Consider the following 17,795-nt stretch of genomic DNA (forward strand, 5'->3'; position numbering starts at 1 on the left):
AAAATTATGCATGTCGATAATTTTTTAGTTACAGTAACTTTAGCAGTAATTGAATTTTGTTATCTAAAACATTGGATAAAATGTCCAAGTGAATCTAAATTAAAGTAAAAAAATGTTTCTTTTATATATATAGTTTAACCTTAAAGTTTTATCTTGAATACTTAAGGTAGCTCACTAGACCACAATTTGTGCTTTTTATAACACAACGTCACAAGATGGCAATTTATTTGTTAAATAATGTTTGTATATATCAATGGATTTGACTGAAAATATAATCATAGCTAAGTTGTTAATGTATCAGTTAAAGAACCGCAGCTCATCTGTTGGAAACAACCAGAGCTTTTTGTTCTTATTTACATATTTTTTCTCCATATTTACATAATTTAAACTTTGAAAATCTTAATTTTTTATCCAAAACTTTAAACTTCACATTTTTTTTGCTTATATTCACCTATTTGACTTTTGATGCATCAATTAACAAGGAATTATCTGCAGATTTGAGAAACTATTTCAAGGTGTAGTGAATCATGTACCTTAAATATTTCAAAGATTTTTTCTTTGTCCTGTTGAGTTTGAGATAATGAGAATTAACTGTAAATGTGATATACAGTTCTTGATTTTAAATTGTTTTTCATTGTTCATCTATAACTGACATCCCTGGGGTACATACATTTTGGATACAGTATGTAAGTAAAAATTATTTAAGATATTAAATTTCTCCTTGAAAGATGATGAAAATTTTTTTTTACTGTGTTTGTACATTTATTAATTCAGATTTTTTTTTTAATGTTCAACAGACGGCATTACATTGGGCAGCAAAGCATGGTAAACCAGAAGTTATAAAATTATTGGCTAGTCAGCGAAATGTAGACATCAACAAAAGAACTGTAAGTCTAGAGTTCGACATTTATACCCTGGTACTCTGTTGGAATTTGAAGTAGTAAAGTTAAATACTGTAGATTCCTAATTAAAAGCAACGTATTAATATCTGCGTAAAATCGTGAGAAGCACATCCCGTGGATTTCAAAATCTTGCTTTTATTTATCAGACAGATTTAAACCATATGAAACTTACCTAAATGATAAAATTTGACACTCAAGATTTTATATCCTTGCATTTTGATGTAAAAAAAACAATGGAATTGCGGAATTACATACTCGCATAAAATAAGAAATCCATAGTATGTATATAATAGCAATAGAATCTGTACAGTTTATATGAAAAACTGAAATAAAATAGCTGGGTATTGTATACACAAAAGCATTTCATAGCCTCGGTATGCATATTATATATTTTATTGTTCATAGATTTATTGTCAATATTAACGCCAATAATAAATATTTTATTGTTTTTTTTTTATCTTGCCTTTTCTGGATTAGAATGTAAGTATTCATTTTATTTTTTATTTAATAAAAAATTCTTTTCACAAATTAAATTAAGATAAATAAACTATTTCAGAAATAATTGTAAACGAACTATTATACACATCACATATTATTTGTGAATAAAAAAGTGGCGCAATATACACAAGACAAAATGCAATACTCACTTGCACAAGTTAATTATATCGATGATCCCATTCTGTCCCATGTACATTGCGCCAGTTTATTTTACTTCATGACTTCATACTTTCATAATATATATATACCATTACTTTGAAGTCTAACAGTGCTTTGATACTGTTTATTTTGCCCGATCATTTATTCAACTTGACACTCTCATACACAAGTTAATTAATTATAGGGATGATCCCATTATGTCTCTTGTATATTGCGCCACTGTATTTTAATTACTTCATGACTTCATACTTGTATACCTTTACTTTGGAGTCTTACAGTGCTTCGATATTGTTTATTTTGCCCGATCATTTCTTCAACCTGATATACAGCCTACATTTATTTGCTTTGAATGTTTGTACAGTAATCAATAATTATCAAGTACAATAAAAAGAATTGTATTAGCATTTGAACATTTGGATTTCACTTTTAATCAATGCACATACATTGATTATTTGAAGAAGAAAAAAGAGCACCTGACTTTTGAGTAGTCATTATGAACACAAGTCAGCAAAGTGCTTAGCAATAAAAATTGCCCCATCAGAGGTTTTCATGAATTTCGCAAGTGAATATATTAGTATATAAATCATATACTCATTATTTACTTTTCTTGATACTGTCAGTTTTACAGAGTGTGATCCGATTTTCCAGATTACCACACTGTGGGTTTCCAACCCTGTATCACCATTCTCTGAAACTGATAACGTAGGAGTCTCATTAAATGATATCTGTATTTTAGCGGGTTTTTAAAAGAGCTCATTAAAAAATAGCTTTGCTGAATAAGTGAACATCATACAACTGATTTTAGGAAGATGGTATTGTAACTAAAACTTTTAATTGAACAATCTGAATCACGTCTCACTGCCAGGCATGAATCATCCGATTAAACTCAACGCTTTGTGTCTCGTTTGATCTGATAATCAGTGCCTGGCAGCTCGACGTGATCCAGCCCTTTCGATCAAGTTACATTAAAATGATAAATATTTATTACACTTTTATAAACTATTGACTTTATGGGATATTTGTTGAACTTATTTATTTTAAAGCTTCATTAAATAATCATGTATATCAGGTGTTTTAATTAGTTTATAACAGTACTCCTTCACAAATAACCCATCCTAGAGAAGAAAAGTTCAATAAATTCTGTTGAGTTGTGATTACACGTAAGTTTTAATTTTGAATAATGCAGGCATTTGCTAATTGAAAACAAAGACAAAACTTTGGAGGAGGAGTGTTTTTTAATTAGAACATTGTTCAGACATTACAACCTATTTATCTATATATGTACCCTCAGGTAATGAAGTATACAGGGCGTGGGTGGTTGGGGGTTTATCTTAATCTTAATCAATGTCTGTTGACACTGCATATGAACATTATTTTGTATAGACTATCCCTATAACCACTGGCACCGCCAAAAAGCATATACCTTTTAACTGCATGTAATGGCGTCTCGATCATTTTGTGAAAAAAATCTGGGCAAGGTGTGAAATGATAGAAATCAATCACTCATGTTTTTCTATATCATTCTTTTTTAAAGTTAATAATTTGATTAATGTTTCATATACTTGCAATGTTTTAAACTATGTGTTTGTTTTAAACTGTGTATTTGTTGAAAGTTTCAATATAAAGATAGAATAAAAATTGATATAATATGTAACGATAGAAGCAAGATCAAATATTAAAAGTTCTTGAAAAAGAATTAATTATTAATTTTTTTATTTTTCATATTGATGATCCTTTTACTGTACTTAGGGGGTAAGTGAAGATTTTAATTTATCTTTGTTGACCTCAAGGAGCCTATAATTTTCTTATAATATGAAATATACTATACATGTATACATTCTTTTCAATATTTATCCAGGGCTACACTGCATTACATCTTGCTGCTATGCATGGGCATGAAGAAATCATTGAACTTTTAGTTTCAACGTACAGTAAGTATATTTAAAGGGCATTATCATGTCAGTAAATTAAAGGAGCTAGCTACAGATTTCTGAGATTTGAGATATGAATTCTTTCAAGGATGCTTCTTGACCATAGCGTAAATGGCTTTATTAAAAGCACAATGGCTTAATTTCTTTTAAAGATAAACACAGTGAGAAGATGTGTTTTAAACAGTCATTTTCAATGAACTATGAAGGAAACCAACTGCAAATCTAAGACTTTTTTTTCAATTTTGATGAACATATATATCCAGAATACCTAACACTTCCTTTAAAAATGGCAGCGTGGGTCTTAAATTTACACTTAGAGATAGTAGTGAAATTGTGATAGTCATATTCAATATATACAACAAATTTTATATGGTTTTATTTAAAATCATTATTTTAAATTTGTCGAGACATTGATGAGAATTTGTTATAGCCGTAAATTCGCTATGTCCGTGTTTGTAATATTGGAGTTTTGCTGTACAAGATTAATGAAGTCATAATGGACCTAGCACCAAAAAAAACACTCTGAAATCATTTACTAGATCTTGACATTATCTGTTCATTTCATCAGTCTTTGTTTTTACTTTGTACTCTATGAAATATATCTGTACTTTTAAGTAAGAACGACAGAATTTATTTCAAATTACCAGTATGATAGTCTAGTATAGAAATTCTTGACCAAAAAAAAATTGTGTGTTTAAAATACCAATGATCCATGAATAAGTGCATTTTGTTAAACTATATTAATATAGTAGAGTATATACTAGTCTATAGTATAGACTCCTTAATTATTTAACGTGAGGACTATTCACCTAAAATCGTGAGAAACAAACCTCGTGGATTTTAAAATCTCGCTTTTATTTTTCTGACAGCCTTGAACTGTATGAAATATAAACAAAAAATTGGTGCTCGGAAGTTTTTATTCTCGCGATTTGATACAAAACATCGAAATCGCGAAATTAAGTACTCGGTTAAATAGAGTATTTACAGTAGCTAATTGTCACACATTGATACACATCCGTTTTGCAATTAAATGAACATAGCACAGAATTCAACTCCAAAAGATAAGATACATGAATGGTAATTAACCTCATCAAACCTTTTCATTCAAAGTTTAAAATAAGGGATTTTTTTTGCAGAAGCAGATGCTAACCTACGAGATTACAGTGGAAAGAAAGCTAAACAATACTTAAGAAACACTGCCTCAACAAAAGCACAGCGTAAGCATTTTGCCTCTCTCTCCTCCTACTCTGATACTATTGATAGCGGTTCTTTTGCAGCCTGTCCAGAAGTTCAGAAAGCGGCTTTGCGAAACTCACTTAATATAAACATTATCGGAAAAGACAAAACATCCTTGAGAAATTCGCTTCAGATTGTTCATTTGTCAATGAATGAGACAGGGGAAGGTGCTAGTTACACTTAATGGGTTTTTTTTTTAAGTCAAATTCTATTACATTGTATTTTGCTTATTGTAGCTGTTAAAAGAAGTAGTTGTTAAAAGTTCATGTATATTTGAAGGTTAATGGTGTACATTTTGGGGGTTTCATATAGACTGATGTTGATTTATGCAGGTTTGTTCGGAAATGACATAAATGTTATTGCAATGGGAGGTAGGTCGGATTGCAAAACTGATCCAATTAAGCTCCTGTATTGTATGGATGTTCTTTGTCACTCAATCTTAGCTTAGATCGCATAATCGGATGTGGCGATTGGTTTTGCAAAGTTTACTAATCAGTAGTCTAGCAATCTCTGCGATTCATAACAATTTGTTGAAGCATGGCTACTTTTTCCATTTTTTTTTTTTCCAAACCACTCTGGGGACCATATGATTGATATAATATAGTCGGATTATTATTGACATGATCAATTACCTTTCCAAATGTATTCTATTGGTTGAAAAATATACTGCTTACTGTTGTCAAGGTAACAGTCATGTGACTGTTATATTTTATTACTGGGACATGTATTATGTTAAGAAGAAAAGGCTTTGTACCATGTTGTTTTTTATATACATGGATCATCAGTTATTAAATTGTTCTGTATTACTGTTTTAACAAAGAGCAAGCTATGATGATTACTCTTATGGCATTTCATTCCCTTAAATTGTTTTATTTATTTATTACCCATTCCATCCTATATAAATTCCCAACTTTACATGTACATTTTTTATGCAAAAGTTCTTATTGGGCATCAAAGGTTAAAGTGATGAAATTCAGTTATGTTTTGCATAGTATATAATTTATTATACATTAATTTCATATACATTGTAATATTTACATGATTTATTTACATTATTCTTATGGATTATATTTTGAATTTTATTTAAGATTATATTTAACAGTATTACTGTGATATTTATAACTTATTTAAGAATTATATTATTTATTTTTTGATTATGATTCATAATTTTATCCATTTGATTTTAAATATTGAACTAGCTGCTATGGTTATAGTAAATTAATTCAAAGAAGAAAAAAAACAGTTCCATGAGGAAGTGATTTGAGGGCATATTTACGTTACTGCCATTTATTATAATGTTATATAAATGACAAATTTTCATGGTGATATTTGTATACCTGAAATATCATAATCATGTAGATTTGCAGCACAAGCTATTCCTTTGTTCTGATTGAGAAGAAATACATGTACATTTTTCCCTGGTGAAGAAGGTACATGAAACTGAATTGTTGTATGTTTATTTTGATTTGGAAACAATGTAATCAAACTTGGATTAGTCTGACATCCAATTATAAACTATAGGAAAGGCGTGAAAACTACGACAGTGATTTGTCGAAAAGATATCTGAGAACTATTTTCAAATGTAGACATGTCATGTTTTTGTCAATTTTATCGAAGATGTTATTCTTATGCTAATTACAATGTAATTGTCATGACGTTATAATGTAATCAAACTTGGATTAGTCTGACATCCAATTATAAACTATAGGAAAGGCGTGAAAACTACGACAGTGATTTGTCGAAAAGATATCTGAGAACTATTTTCAAATGTAGACATGTCATGTTTTTGTCAATTTTATCGAAGATGTTATTCTTTTGCTAATTACAATGTAATTGTCATGATGTTATAATCATGAGGAAGCAATATTGTTATTCAATATTCTCATCACTTGTGTAATATGGATTCGTAATTGTGTTTTTCTGTTATTTGTTATTGTACCGGTTACATGTATAGAGATTACCCAGCATTCCACATTCCAAAGATAATACCCAGTCATTTTTCATGGATTTAATGCAAGCAACAAATTCAAAACAGACAAATAAGAAAGAAAAAAGATGCATTTAAAGTTCACATTTTTGCTTAAATTTTCAAACAAATTTTTGTCGAAGATTTCTCAGCAACCATTCATTGCAGATGTTTGAAATTTTAACACACTCTCTGTTTTTGATGGGATCTATTTTTACACCAACTGGAAGTTAGTTTTCTGTTAAATGTCTACTTTGCTTATTTTGTAAATCCAAATCAGAGCAGGGTATTACTAGTGAGCATTGGCTCACAGATATCTTGTTGTTATTGGTTTTGTTCTGCTAAGGTGTTTTAATCATGAAGTAATATATAATATGGCGTTGTGTTTTATCAGGCTCTGTGTTTAGGAGAGGCACAATGAGGCACAAGGATCCATCAGAGGTCTTTCTATATTCTCTCACACTAACCGCCTGAGCTCTACGATACTAATTGATATATAAATAAACAGGGTGATTACGGCCTTAAATTCAATATCCCATCGATGGGTAACTTTGAAAAAAGAATTCAGTTTGTTGTAAAGAATTTATAGACTGGTGCTTTTTTTAGTTCTGTTTTTTTAAAACAATGTGATTATTTCATGAGAATTTCAATAAATATGTTTATTTTGCTTTATACAGTTGTTTTTTTAATCAAGGTTATTTACAAACTGGACTTTTACACTTTAACACTTCATATGCTTCATTGTCTTGGGCATGAACATATTTATTTTTCCTTTTTAAATGGAAAATGCATGGAACAAAGGACAGTTTAATTTAAATGGGTCATATGCTTGACAAACATATACCCCGGTGAAATTTTCTTTAAATATCATAAGATATCAAATTCAGCGTGATAATTAAATTTGTTTACATTTTATTTTTCAAACTTTAAAGTAAGTATGACATTTATATTTACCAATGATACATGATAGAAACTGTTTTATTACAGACATTTTCATTTACTGGAGTAATACAATTCATGTAATTCTTCAACAATGTATATTTGTATTGTATTCCTACAGATTGTCTGGAGACAATATTTGAACAATGTTATTTTGTATCAAAATGTTTACATGTCTATTTACATTTCTCCCCATCCCGCGCATTCCATCAGCAGGCTTATTTTCAGCTCAGCAAGTAAACAAACACGTCTATTGACTTGCGCTCTGGGAAAGAAAATCCATGCGTTGTAATTTCATATCAAATGAGAACCATGAAATTCATAATGGTAAAATTTTGGTTTAGTTTGGGTAGAACATATGATACATTTTTTGGCTTAAAGTAAGTTTTTCTTGTTTTGCGAAGTAGTTAGCAAAAAGTCTGCTTTTATTGCATTGAAATGTTAGAGTACCGTTGTTATAAAACACTATTATAACGATAGTTGTTGGTTATTTTGTACTTTATCCTTTATTGTGAGTATGTTTGATGTGTTGGCTTTGTCTTTCACATTTTTTTCCCATCACCAATAGAATAGCCTGAATCTAATTCTATGGTAAATGTAGTAACTGTTGTAAAATTCGTAAAAAATTATCTTTTTGTCTAAGTTTTTAAATATTAATCATCTTTACTTATACTATAATGACAAGAGCTATTGTTTTCTGGAATATTTTTTTTAACAAACAACCTTTTAAGTTGAGTTTTTAGGTTTACTGACAACAATTTTAAAGACATCATTTTTAATAATCATAAGCTTTAGTAGTTACAGTTAAGGTTGGGTGGGGTTTCACATGCAAGTTTGCAGTGCATGTACAATCATATTGTACTGTGAAATCATTAGAATTCGCGATGGGTCAATTTTCGTGGTATTCATGGATAGCCTTCACCCACGAATTTACATCCTCAACAAAAACTAATTATACAAGAATTAATTTTCCTACTGAAACTGAAAACCCATGCATGCACCCACGAAATAACATCCTTATGAATAAGCAGAAATCCCACAATCCATGAAAATTGAATCCCACGAAATTTAATTATTTCACAGTATTTACAATATCTCCTGATGATATTTCTCTTGTATCATAGTAATTTCCTCATTGCACTTTCATCTTGGACTATACCCTCAAAGGCTATCACTTGCAAACAGCATGCCTGCCCTTTTGATACTATACATGTATTTCATATGGTCTTTGGTATTTTGCAAGTGTTTGTGTTTTCATCATATCATAAAGGGAAAATAAACTCTCTTTTTTTCAAAAATTGATTAATTTTATTTTGTTTTATAAATGCTTCATTATTCTTGAAATGAGGTAAGAATTTCTTTTACTCAAATAAAATCCTGTTTATATATTATATCTCTTTTTTCTTTGAACAGAAAAATTTGAAAGATTATATCATTTTACTTTTTGATTTTCATTATTACATGTATATGTATGTTTAACTCTCATATAACTTAACCTTTTCTTTCAGAGTTATTGTTATCAAGAAAGTTGGGATCATCAATGGGTAAGTCTATACATATATAATTTAGTATAATTCAGGCACCTGCTATTATGTATTTTTTTTTCATTATACTAAAAATTGCCCCCTTACTAATGATGCATCTATATCTGTAGGTACGGATATACAATATTTCTAATGAGAAAAATGAAATCAGGTGCCTATTTAGCATATGACTAGACGACAGAGATTATTATTCTTTATCAATTATTTAGCTATTAAAAGGGACGAAGTTTGATTAACGTTGTTGACTTCCCTATTTAGGAAAATTAAACTTGATTCAAGATAGTTTATATGCTCTTACACTTGGCAGACGAATGCACTCTGGGTTTTCTTTTTTAAAGAGAATCCTGGCTACAAATATATAATTTTCCACTGTTACCAATATAATTTTTTTTGAGGAACATAATAAAAAGAAGCAGATCCACAAAATGGCATTAAATTTTACATCATCACAAACCTTCAAACATATCACTCATGGTACATGTAATTGGTCTCCACAAATTCAAATAAACCCACAGTATACTAGTATACTAGAGAGAACATCGGAAATTACTCACCAATTCATTAGTTGAACATAGACCAAGCCACACTTCACAGAAGTTATGTCCCTTGGTCGCCATTCTTTTGGGGAAGAACCCTTATATTTCTCCAAGTAGTCGTTATAGTTAAGAGGTTTATAACTTTGTCATTTGACATTAAAAATCTGTTTCCATCATGTGATTTGATTGCCCCAGGATGGGGCAACCCTGACATGAATGAAAAAATTATATTCAAAGAAATTTTATCACATGACGCCTAAATATTTGGTTACATAAGGAAGGGGAAATTGGGTTTTTCCCTTTTGATATATGGTTTGACACACAAAGGGGAACGACTTTTGCAAAGTATGTGGATTTGACTATTCAAACAGTTGTCATTTGCCGATTCAATCTGGTTATTTTGTTTGTATGGCACAGGTTCTGGAAGATCTCTGGATGATTCTTTTACAAGAAGTGCGTCGTTTAGACGAAGCAAGCAGGTCAAGGCAATAAGCAATCTGATTCATGGTTCCTCTTCCGGTGTGAAGGCCATGTTTAGGACCACATGGACCGGATCAGCGGATGAACTCGGTCGGAACCGGATGTCACGCTCCAGAAGTCCCAGCGCTACTCCACCCACCAGTGGGCACTCCTCGCCAAGTCCTCAGCGGAGAGAGACGGTAAAGAGGCATAACCATATGTACATAGAAACTTTATTGTGACAAAATTTTAATATGTTTTACGGTGCTACCATTTGGGGCAAGCGCAGTAAGAACTGCAGATATCTTGCATCATTATAAACTGTGATATCTTGAAAATTATCAACTAACATCAAAGAATTTTTGAGAGAGAGAGAGATAATCAAAAAAAAATATGTGTTACAAAGTACATAGACTTGCTTCCCCCTAAAATTATCTTGTTGTAATCTGACTTTTTTTTCCCTAGTTGGTTCATAAAATTTATATTTAAAAACTCATCAAATTTTTTATTAAAGTACAAGTTTAGATGTTAATTTTATTCTTTTGAATGCTAAGAGTGGTTCTGATTTCATGTGTGTAGTTTGCCAGTCGGTCAGTAGATAGAGAATTGATGCCACCTCCCTCCGGCCCCGCCCGAAAAAGGAGAGAAGCACAATCAACAAGTGAAGGAAATCCAACCCCTGAAGAAATACCTAGGTACTGAATACTATTGTTGTATGTCTTTGCTATTTGAAGATTTTTAAGCAATAATTATTTTAATTCTCGTATAGAATATCGATGGTTTATACATGTGATTACGGGTTCCTTTATATCTCTTTTAATACTTTACCTATTTGCAAATGCTAATAACAGAATGCCCTATGATACTGTTGAGGGCTGTATGACTGTGGCCATTTTTATACTTTATTAATCTTCTTGAGAAAAAGAGCTCTTTACATGTACCTGTATATAGATATAGGAAAATATTCATTTGAAGTTGAATAAAGCTTTTGAAATTTTTCTTTACTATATAAATAGTTTATACCTTAAAAATCGCTATCACTTAAAAGATGATGTGAATTAGATCGGTAATTCTTGAAATGGCTTAAAGGGTTAACATCATATTAACATAAGTTAAAAATATTTTGTTTTAATGAAAACTCATCTCAGGAATACTGTTCAGTTTCAATGTTCACTCTTTACTCGGATTTTAATTAAACTGTATTATTAATGTTATTCTTTTGTTACAAATCATCACTCTTATGAAAAATTGATGGTCTACTGCTTTTCGATATTTAGTTTCTATTCTAAATATTTCATTTTTGAAGTCCTTAGTATAGTAGTATGCCATCGTATTTTTGTAGAACAATATCGGAACCTTCCTTAGTCAAAGGGAGAGGGTCAAAAACTTTCATTTGATTGTCCATAACATCAGAACTTTGCATTTCACTGTTCAGCCATGGATCATTATCATGAGATCATCACCACTGCCTGGTGTCATCAAATCCGATATTGAAGGTGCAATACTATGAGGACATAAGGAATAAAACATGTATTTATTAGCATTTAGAATCTCCATTGTAATTTGTTATTTACAAAACAGTTGGCATTTACAACATGTACTTACATTTTTTTACCGAAATATATGTAATATAATTGATATGCACTTACACAATGTATATGTATTTTTTATTTGTTACCCATATTGTTGAAAATAAAATGAATATAAAAAAAAGGGCCCTCTTGATTTTTCTGTTAGCTCACCTGAATCACAGTACAGAATAAATGTGACAAAATAATCTTAGGATATTAAACAGTTTAATTTTATGGCTGACCTGAATTCATAAGAGCATTTCGATCGCTCCTCTACTGTCACTGAGGTACAGTGTATATATACCGGTTGAGAGAGTTACAGTTGGTTGCTTTTCGATCGAGGCATTCAGGTTTCACAGGCTTCAAAATGCATGAACTACACATTAAAACATTAAAATGTTTGTGATAAAAAAATAAAGGAAACTACAAGCAATAAAGCACAAAATAAATTTATTCATTGAAAGAGTTTCCAAGGGTATCCGTTTTATTTTGCACAGATAGTGCTGCCTTACTTCGCATGCACATCGAACACTAGTGTCGTTCATACAGAGTGCACAACGTCTGCATCTTTTTTAAAACCCCGACAGCACTTCATGACTGTACATCCAACACAGTATATAAAATGATAATATTTACATTTTCAACTGTCTTTGTCTGTAATAACATTACGAATCAATTTTGAATCCTAAAATCCAATAACTTCATAAAACATGAGTGACACGAAATGGCATTAGCTGCGCCGCGTAGTAATACATAGCATTTGCTACATTAAAGTGTACAAATTGGAAATAATATAAATGTTCGTAAAAAGGAATCAAATCTATGGTTCTACATACATGCATTATATTAAGCATTATATATCACTTTGATGTTTAAAGTGTTAAATCCCGCGCTTGAACGAGATTTCATCTAGTTCGCTAAAAATTAAAGCATATTTCAATTCCTCAATGTTTTTTTTTTGTGCCGAGGAGCAGTTGAGTTAGACGTATGTCTACCGCGATTAGAGGCCTGCTGCACATGGGCATCAAAGATGTCACCTGTATGGGGAACACACATTTGTTTGCTTGATTAACAAGTCCACACCTGTTTACAAATGATATTTTGATTTTTTAACAAGGACATTTTTGACCTTCTGGCTTTATTGGATTTGACAACACCCTGACAGAAATTATCACCTCATAATACTCAAAAAATGTTTACTTATTCCTTAAGGAGGTTGGCACCTGAAATTTTAGTAATGTTTATCGTCCGAAAACCACTTGGAAATAAAGATGGGGACCTAAAATACACATTTATTTCATTTGTGACTCATGTCACATGCAATTATTTTAAATTTGGAAATATGGGGCCCCAAACAGAAATGGTGATTTTCCTGAAATTATTGCTAAAATGTGGTATTGAAATTGATAATTTGAATTGAAGAAATCAAACAAATATTAATAGTTTGAACAATTTTTTAAATTTGATTCCAATACATTTTGAAGTTGAACACATGTAGTAACTGTAAAAGTAATATCTAAGTCAAAGTTTAAAAATTCTTGCTTTACTGGTGGCTTCAAATGCAAGTACATAACGAACACAACAGCAGATGTTAAGATTATTACACAATTTTGGAGTAATCAACTTATAAAGCAAATTAAATAAATGTATCAGTAATTCCATCGTTCAAAATTTTGCGTACAAATAGACATACATTTAATATCTCATGTAAAAGTAGAGGTCACATCTCAAAAAATTGAGATATGGCATAAAATAAGCTAATTTTAGTCGAAAATTGGAGTTAATTTTTCTTTACTTCTATGAAATATAAGCTAGATATGCCAAAAAATATCAGTAGAAGTATCAAAATATTGTTCAAATATGTTTTTCAGAACAACATGACAGTATCCTAAAGTAACAGTATTCAAAAACTATTAGAGTTATGAAAATTGTTCATTTTCGTCTTGAAAACCTTCCGCCACAAAATATAGTTCCCTACTAAACTCTGTTAATATGTAATTTTCTTTAAAAAAATTTATTCAATATGTTGTATTTGGCATTGTTAAATATAGATGTACAAATAGAATTAATATATGATGCAGAACTTTTAGACTAGATGTGACATAAAATAGTTACCCAAGAGAAGAACGACCTTCTTTAAGTAAATCCAAGAAAGTAACAACGTAACATCGTTTCCATCGGTTTCTACTAAAAACCTCCGTTTATAAAATCCATGCGATCATTGACATTGCTCCATCCGCCTCAGTGTGTGGTTTGCGCATGTGCGATGTTATAACATTACGCAGTTATCGAGGATATGCCTGGATTTCAGTCTGTCTTGTTTCGCTTTTTATTGAATATTCCTTGCCAGTGCATTGGTTTTCATATTATTTTTGTTCAAAACGCGTTTCTACGGGTCTTTCCTTCAAATGTAACGTGTTCGGTTGTATGAAATATCCGAATGCGATGAAGCATGAATAGTGCTCTCGGCCTTACTGTATATCGGGGGTGTGTAGCGATGAGCAGAACAATAGAAATCGACAGCTAAAATGGCGGTAGTCGGAGATAAAAGGGAAATAATGCGTATTTATGAATTCATGTCAGCTTTAATTAAACGGTCACTGCTCCCGGTGGCCCAGAAATCAAACCGAACATTGCCGTGCACCCTGTAAGTTATCAATACGACATACAAGTATAAATCTATATTTATAAATTATGACATTTTGCCAATAAACTACGAAACATCTGCACCAGAGTAATTGCTTACACTTATGGTATTTCAACAAATGTGAGATATGATGTCCATAACCTATAGTTAATTTTTTTCTGAGAAATAAATATTGAGAAAGCATCAATGAGAGTAGGGTGGTAAACACGCTTTGGCGGATCCAAGCTAGCGGGAGTTTGCATCAAAATATATCCTTGCAATGAAAAAATATTAAATGATTACGTAAATGGTGAATATATTTACTGAGATCTTATTAAGGTTTACATATATATTAAGATTTGACAAATGTTGAATAAATAAAATGAGTGAATTCCTCTCTTTACTGCGCGATTTTAGACGCTTCCAAAGCACGACCTCTGGTGAGAAAATGGGACAGAACTTTCCAGAACGGAGTAACCAAGAATGCGGGTTGACAGGACGAGTTTGTCATGCGTCGCAGACAGATACTATGGATCGGCAATCTATGGTTAATTTAAAAAAAAAAATGAATAAATGAAATAGATTTATCTGATGCAATTAACCCAGGAACGCGATGAGACTAATTAACGTCATTGGGGAAAGTGAATCATCTTAAAGTAAGTTAACTATTGGGCTAATACTTTATATCTGACAACGTTGGTTTCAAAATATACCAATAAGTTATATTTACAGTACATTTTTTCGTTTGTAAGGTATAATGGTACAGAGAGGCGAGGCAGCCGAGTCGCGTAGCGACGATGGTGCCCCGCCTCTCTGTATCCATAAATACTTTACAAACAAAACAAAAGTATCTGTAAATGTTTTGTGTCATGGTTAATTTGCATAATCGCACGAGCTATGACGTCATAAAGTCCATCCTTGTATAGCACAAGCAACAAGGCCGAAATGCATTAAAAGAAATATCCGAGAATTCAACATATTTCCAAAATTGCCAGATATCATTCAATTTTAATTGATTTGTGTCTTGTTAAATATTTCTGTGTTATCTGAGCACATGAATGCTTGATCTTGCTTGTATTATTTTCAAAGCACATATTGATGCTGGAACTTTTCATTACTTAATAAAATTTTGTTGGGTTTTCTTTAAATGATTTTAAATCAAAGTGCTGAAGTACTGACGGGAGTTGATTTTATAGATTATCATTTATTCAAAATCAACAATATGTGATTTTGCATGGCAAGAAGTATCAATAATCGAAATATTTCTGAGAAATTGTATGGATCCAGGCAAGATTGAACTCTTGTCTTCTTCAACCAAACGCTCGGCTGTCTCCGTTTATCTCCGACAAGCAAGAGAGACTCTGTTTTGTCGGATATTAACGGAGACAGTCAAGCGTCTGGTTGAACGAGACTACATTGAACTCTAGCGTAGGAATACATACGACTTAAAAAAAAATTTCTAAACAGTTTGTACAATTTAAAATCTTACTATTTTCATGGTATTAATAAAAAAGTTTTCTTGAAAAACAATTTTTCAGAATACATAGCATCGAATTTATCGATTATTTTCAAGAACTAAGTGTTGTCAGCGGTATTGATTTGTGCTTAGGTCCAAACACTGTTTCACTTTCGCTTTGCCCGAGTAAGTGCATAGGAGAGTTGATTAAAATCAACTCCCAAAAATGTGTGTTTCATGTTTGTGACATGGAAGTTATTGTACAGTACTGTGGAAGTTATTGTACAGCCAAGCCCCGCATACTTGAAGTTATTGTATGTTGGAATTGTGCCAAAGGCTTTCTGTCTGATTAAAGAATTGGCAGCATCAAAGGAAAAAGTACTGCACCATGACACAAATATGCATACCCTGGCTTTTTCATATTTAACATGACGGATTAGTAGTAAACCTTATACGTTAATTTCTTAAAAATCATTCATTTAGAGATACGACGCACTAAATACCCACTTATTGGTTTGAAATAAAAATTTTAAAAAGTTTGGTTTTTTTTAGATAGCTGAAAAAAATGAAGACCACATAGGCCTACAAGTAAACTATAGTATATCGTCCATTTCAGTGTAGAGTTTTCATCCCTGTCTACTATTCTAAATACCCAACTATGCAGTTTTTTGTTGTTTTTTTATTTCAAATCTAAAGAATTTAATGTTAAGATTTAGCAATTAAAAAAATTTGGACACAGTATAAAAAAAATTGAACTAAAAATAAGGTTCTACATACATGTATATATTAAGCATTGTATCACTTTATTGTGTAAAGCGTTAAATCCCGCACTTTCGTGGGATATCATCTAGTTCACTAAAAATGAAGGCATTTTTCAATTCCTCCATGTTTTTCTTAGTGTGCCGAAAAAAACGTTAAATTGAATTAAGACGTCTGCACGTGTACCGCCTGCTGCAGCTGGGCATCAAAGACGTCACCTGCACGTGGTTAAACTCATGTCTGCTTGATTAACAAGTCCACTCTTGTTTACAAATGACATTTTGATTTTTTAACAAAGGCATGTTTGACCTGTAAAAAACGTTCTACAGACACCAAATAATATTAATTTGACTTTTCTTTTCAATGACTTACATGTACAAAGTACATTTTACAGATTAAATATTATTTTCTTTAAAATACTTTTGAAAGTTTGAACACGCCTTTGGTGAATGGTTTGTTTCAAATTCATTTTTTAAGGTTCTTTACTTATTGCCATTTGATCGGGGTTTTTTTTAGTTCGCCTGATCTAAAGGCTCAAGTGAGCTTTTCTGAGCAAGATTTGTCCATTGTCTGTTGGCGTTGTAGTTGTAAACTTTTCATATTTTCAACCTCTTCTCCAGGAACAATGGGTGGATTTCAACCAAACTTGAGGAGCTCAAATTTGTGTTGAAGCATCCTCAGGTAGTGTAGATTTAGATTTAAGTTTGTTCAAATCATGGTTCTTGGGGTAGGGTGGGGCTAGGATAGGGAAAAAGGTTTTACATAGGAATTTAAAGAAAAAATCTTTTAAAAAAATCTTCTCAAAAACTATTAGGCCAGAAAAGATCGTGTGGAAGCATCCTCAGGTAGTGTAGAATCCAGTTTGTTCAAATCATGGGCCAAAATAGGGGAATCGAGCTTTGCACAGGAATATACAGAGATCACCTTTGAAATCTTTTTTTTCTCCAAAAAACCATTAGGCCAGAAAAGTTCTTCGTGTGGAAGCATACTCATGTAGTGTAAATTCAGGTTTGTTCAAACCATGGTCTTCGAGGATAGGGTAGGGCCACAATGGTGGTTGAAGTTGTACTTTGGAATAAATAGAGAAAATCTTTAGAATTTCAGGAAAAACGTATCTTAGAATATGTGTAATCTGATGTTTCTAAAACACTGTTCAAAACCATATGATGCGGATTTCGTTTCCGTGGAAATTGATAAAATGCTTGTGTCCTCT

The 17,795-nt window shown here is 31.5% G+C and overlaps 1 protein-coding gene across 2 annotated transcripts; it reads left to right on the forward strand.

Annotated features, from left to right (window-relative positions):
- The first annotated feature begins 132 nt into the window (after positions 1–132).
- On the forward strand, positions 133–11,900 carry LOC128187891 (ankyrin repeat domain-containing protein SOWAHC-like). Of its 2 annotated transcripts, XM_052858547.1 has the most exons (10): positions 133–686; positions 798–887; positions 1,380–3,311; positions 3,418–3,490; positions 4,627–4,707; positions 5,059–5,097; positions 9,140–9,175; positions 10,129–10,370; positions 10,750–10,865; positions 11,513–11,900. In XM_052858547.1, exons 4-10 carry the CDS (start codon positions 3,445–3,447, stop codon positions 11,565–11,567), a joined length of 615 nt encoding a protein of 204 aa, XP_052714507.1. In that variant the 5' UTR covers positions 133–686; positions 798–887; positions 1,380–3,311; positions 3,418–3,444; the 3' UTR covers positions 11,568–11,900. The 2 variants fall into 2 exon arrangements, with proteins under 2 accessions (XP_052714507.1, XP_052714508.1); XM_052858548.1 differs by lacking the exon at positions 5,059–5,097.
- The last annotated feature ends 5,895 nt before the right edge of the window (positions 11,901–17,795 follow it).

Source organism: Crassostrea angulata, chromosome 6 (genome assembly GCF_025612915.1).
Source record: "Crassostrea angulata isolate pt1a10 chromosome 6, ASM2561291v2, whole genome shotgun sequence".
NCBI classification, from domain to species: Eukaryota; Metazoa; Mollusca; class Bivalvia; order Ostreida; family Ostreidae; genus Magallana; species Magallana angulata.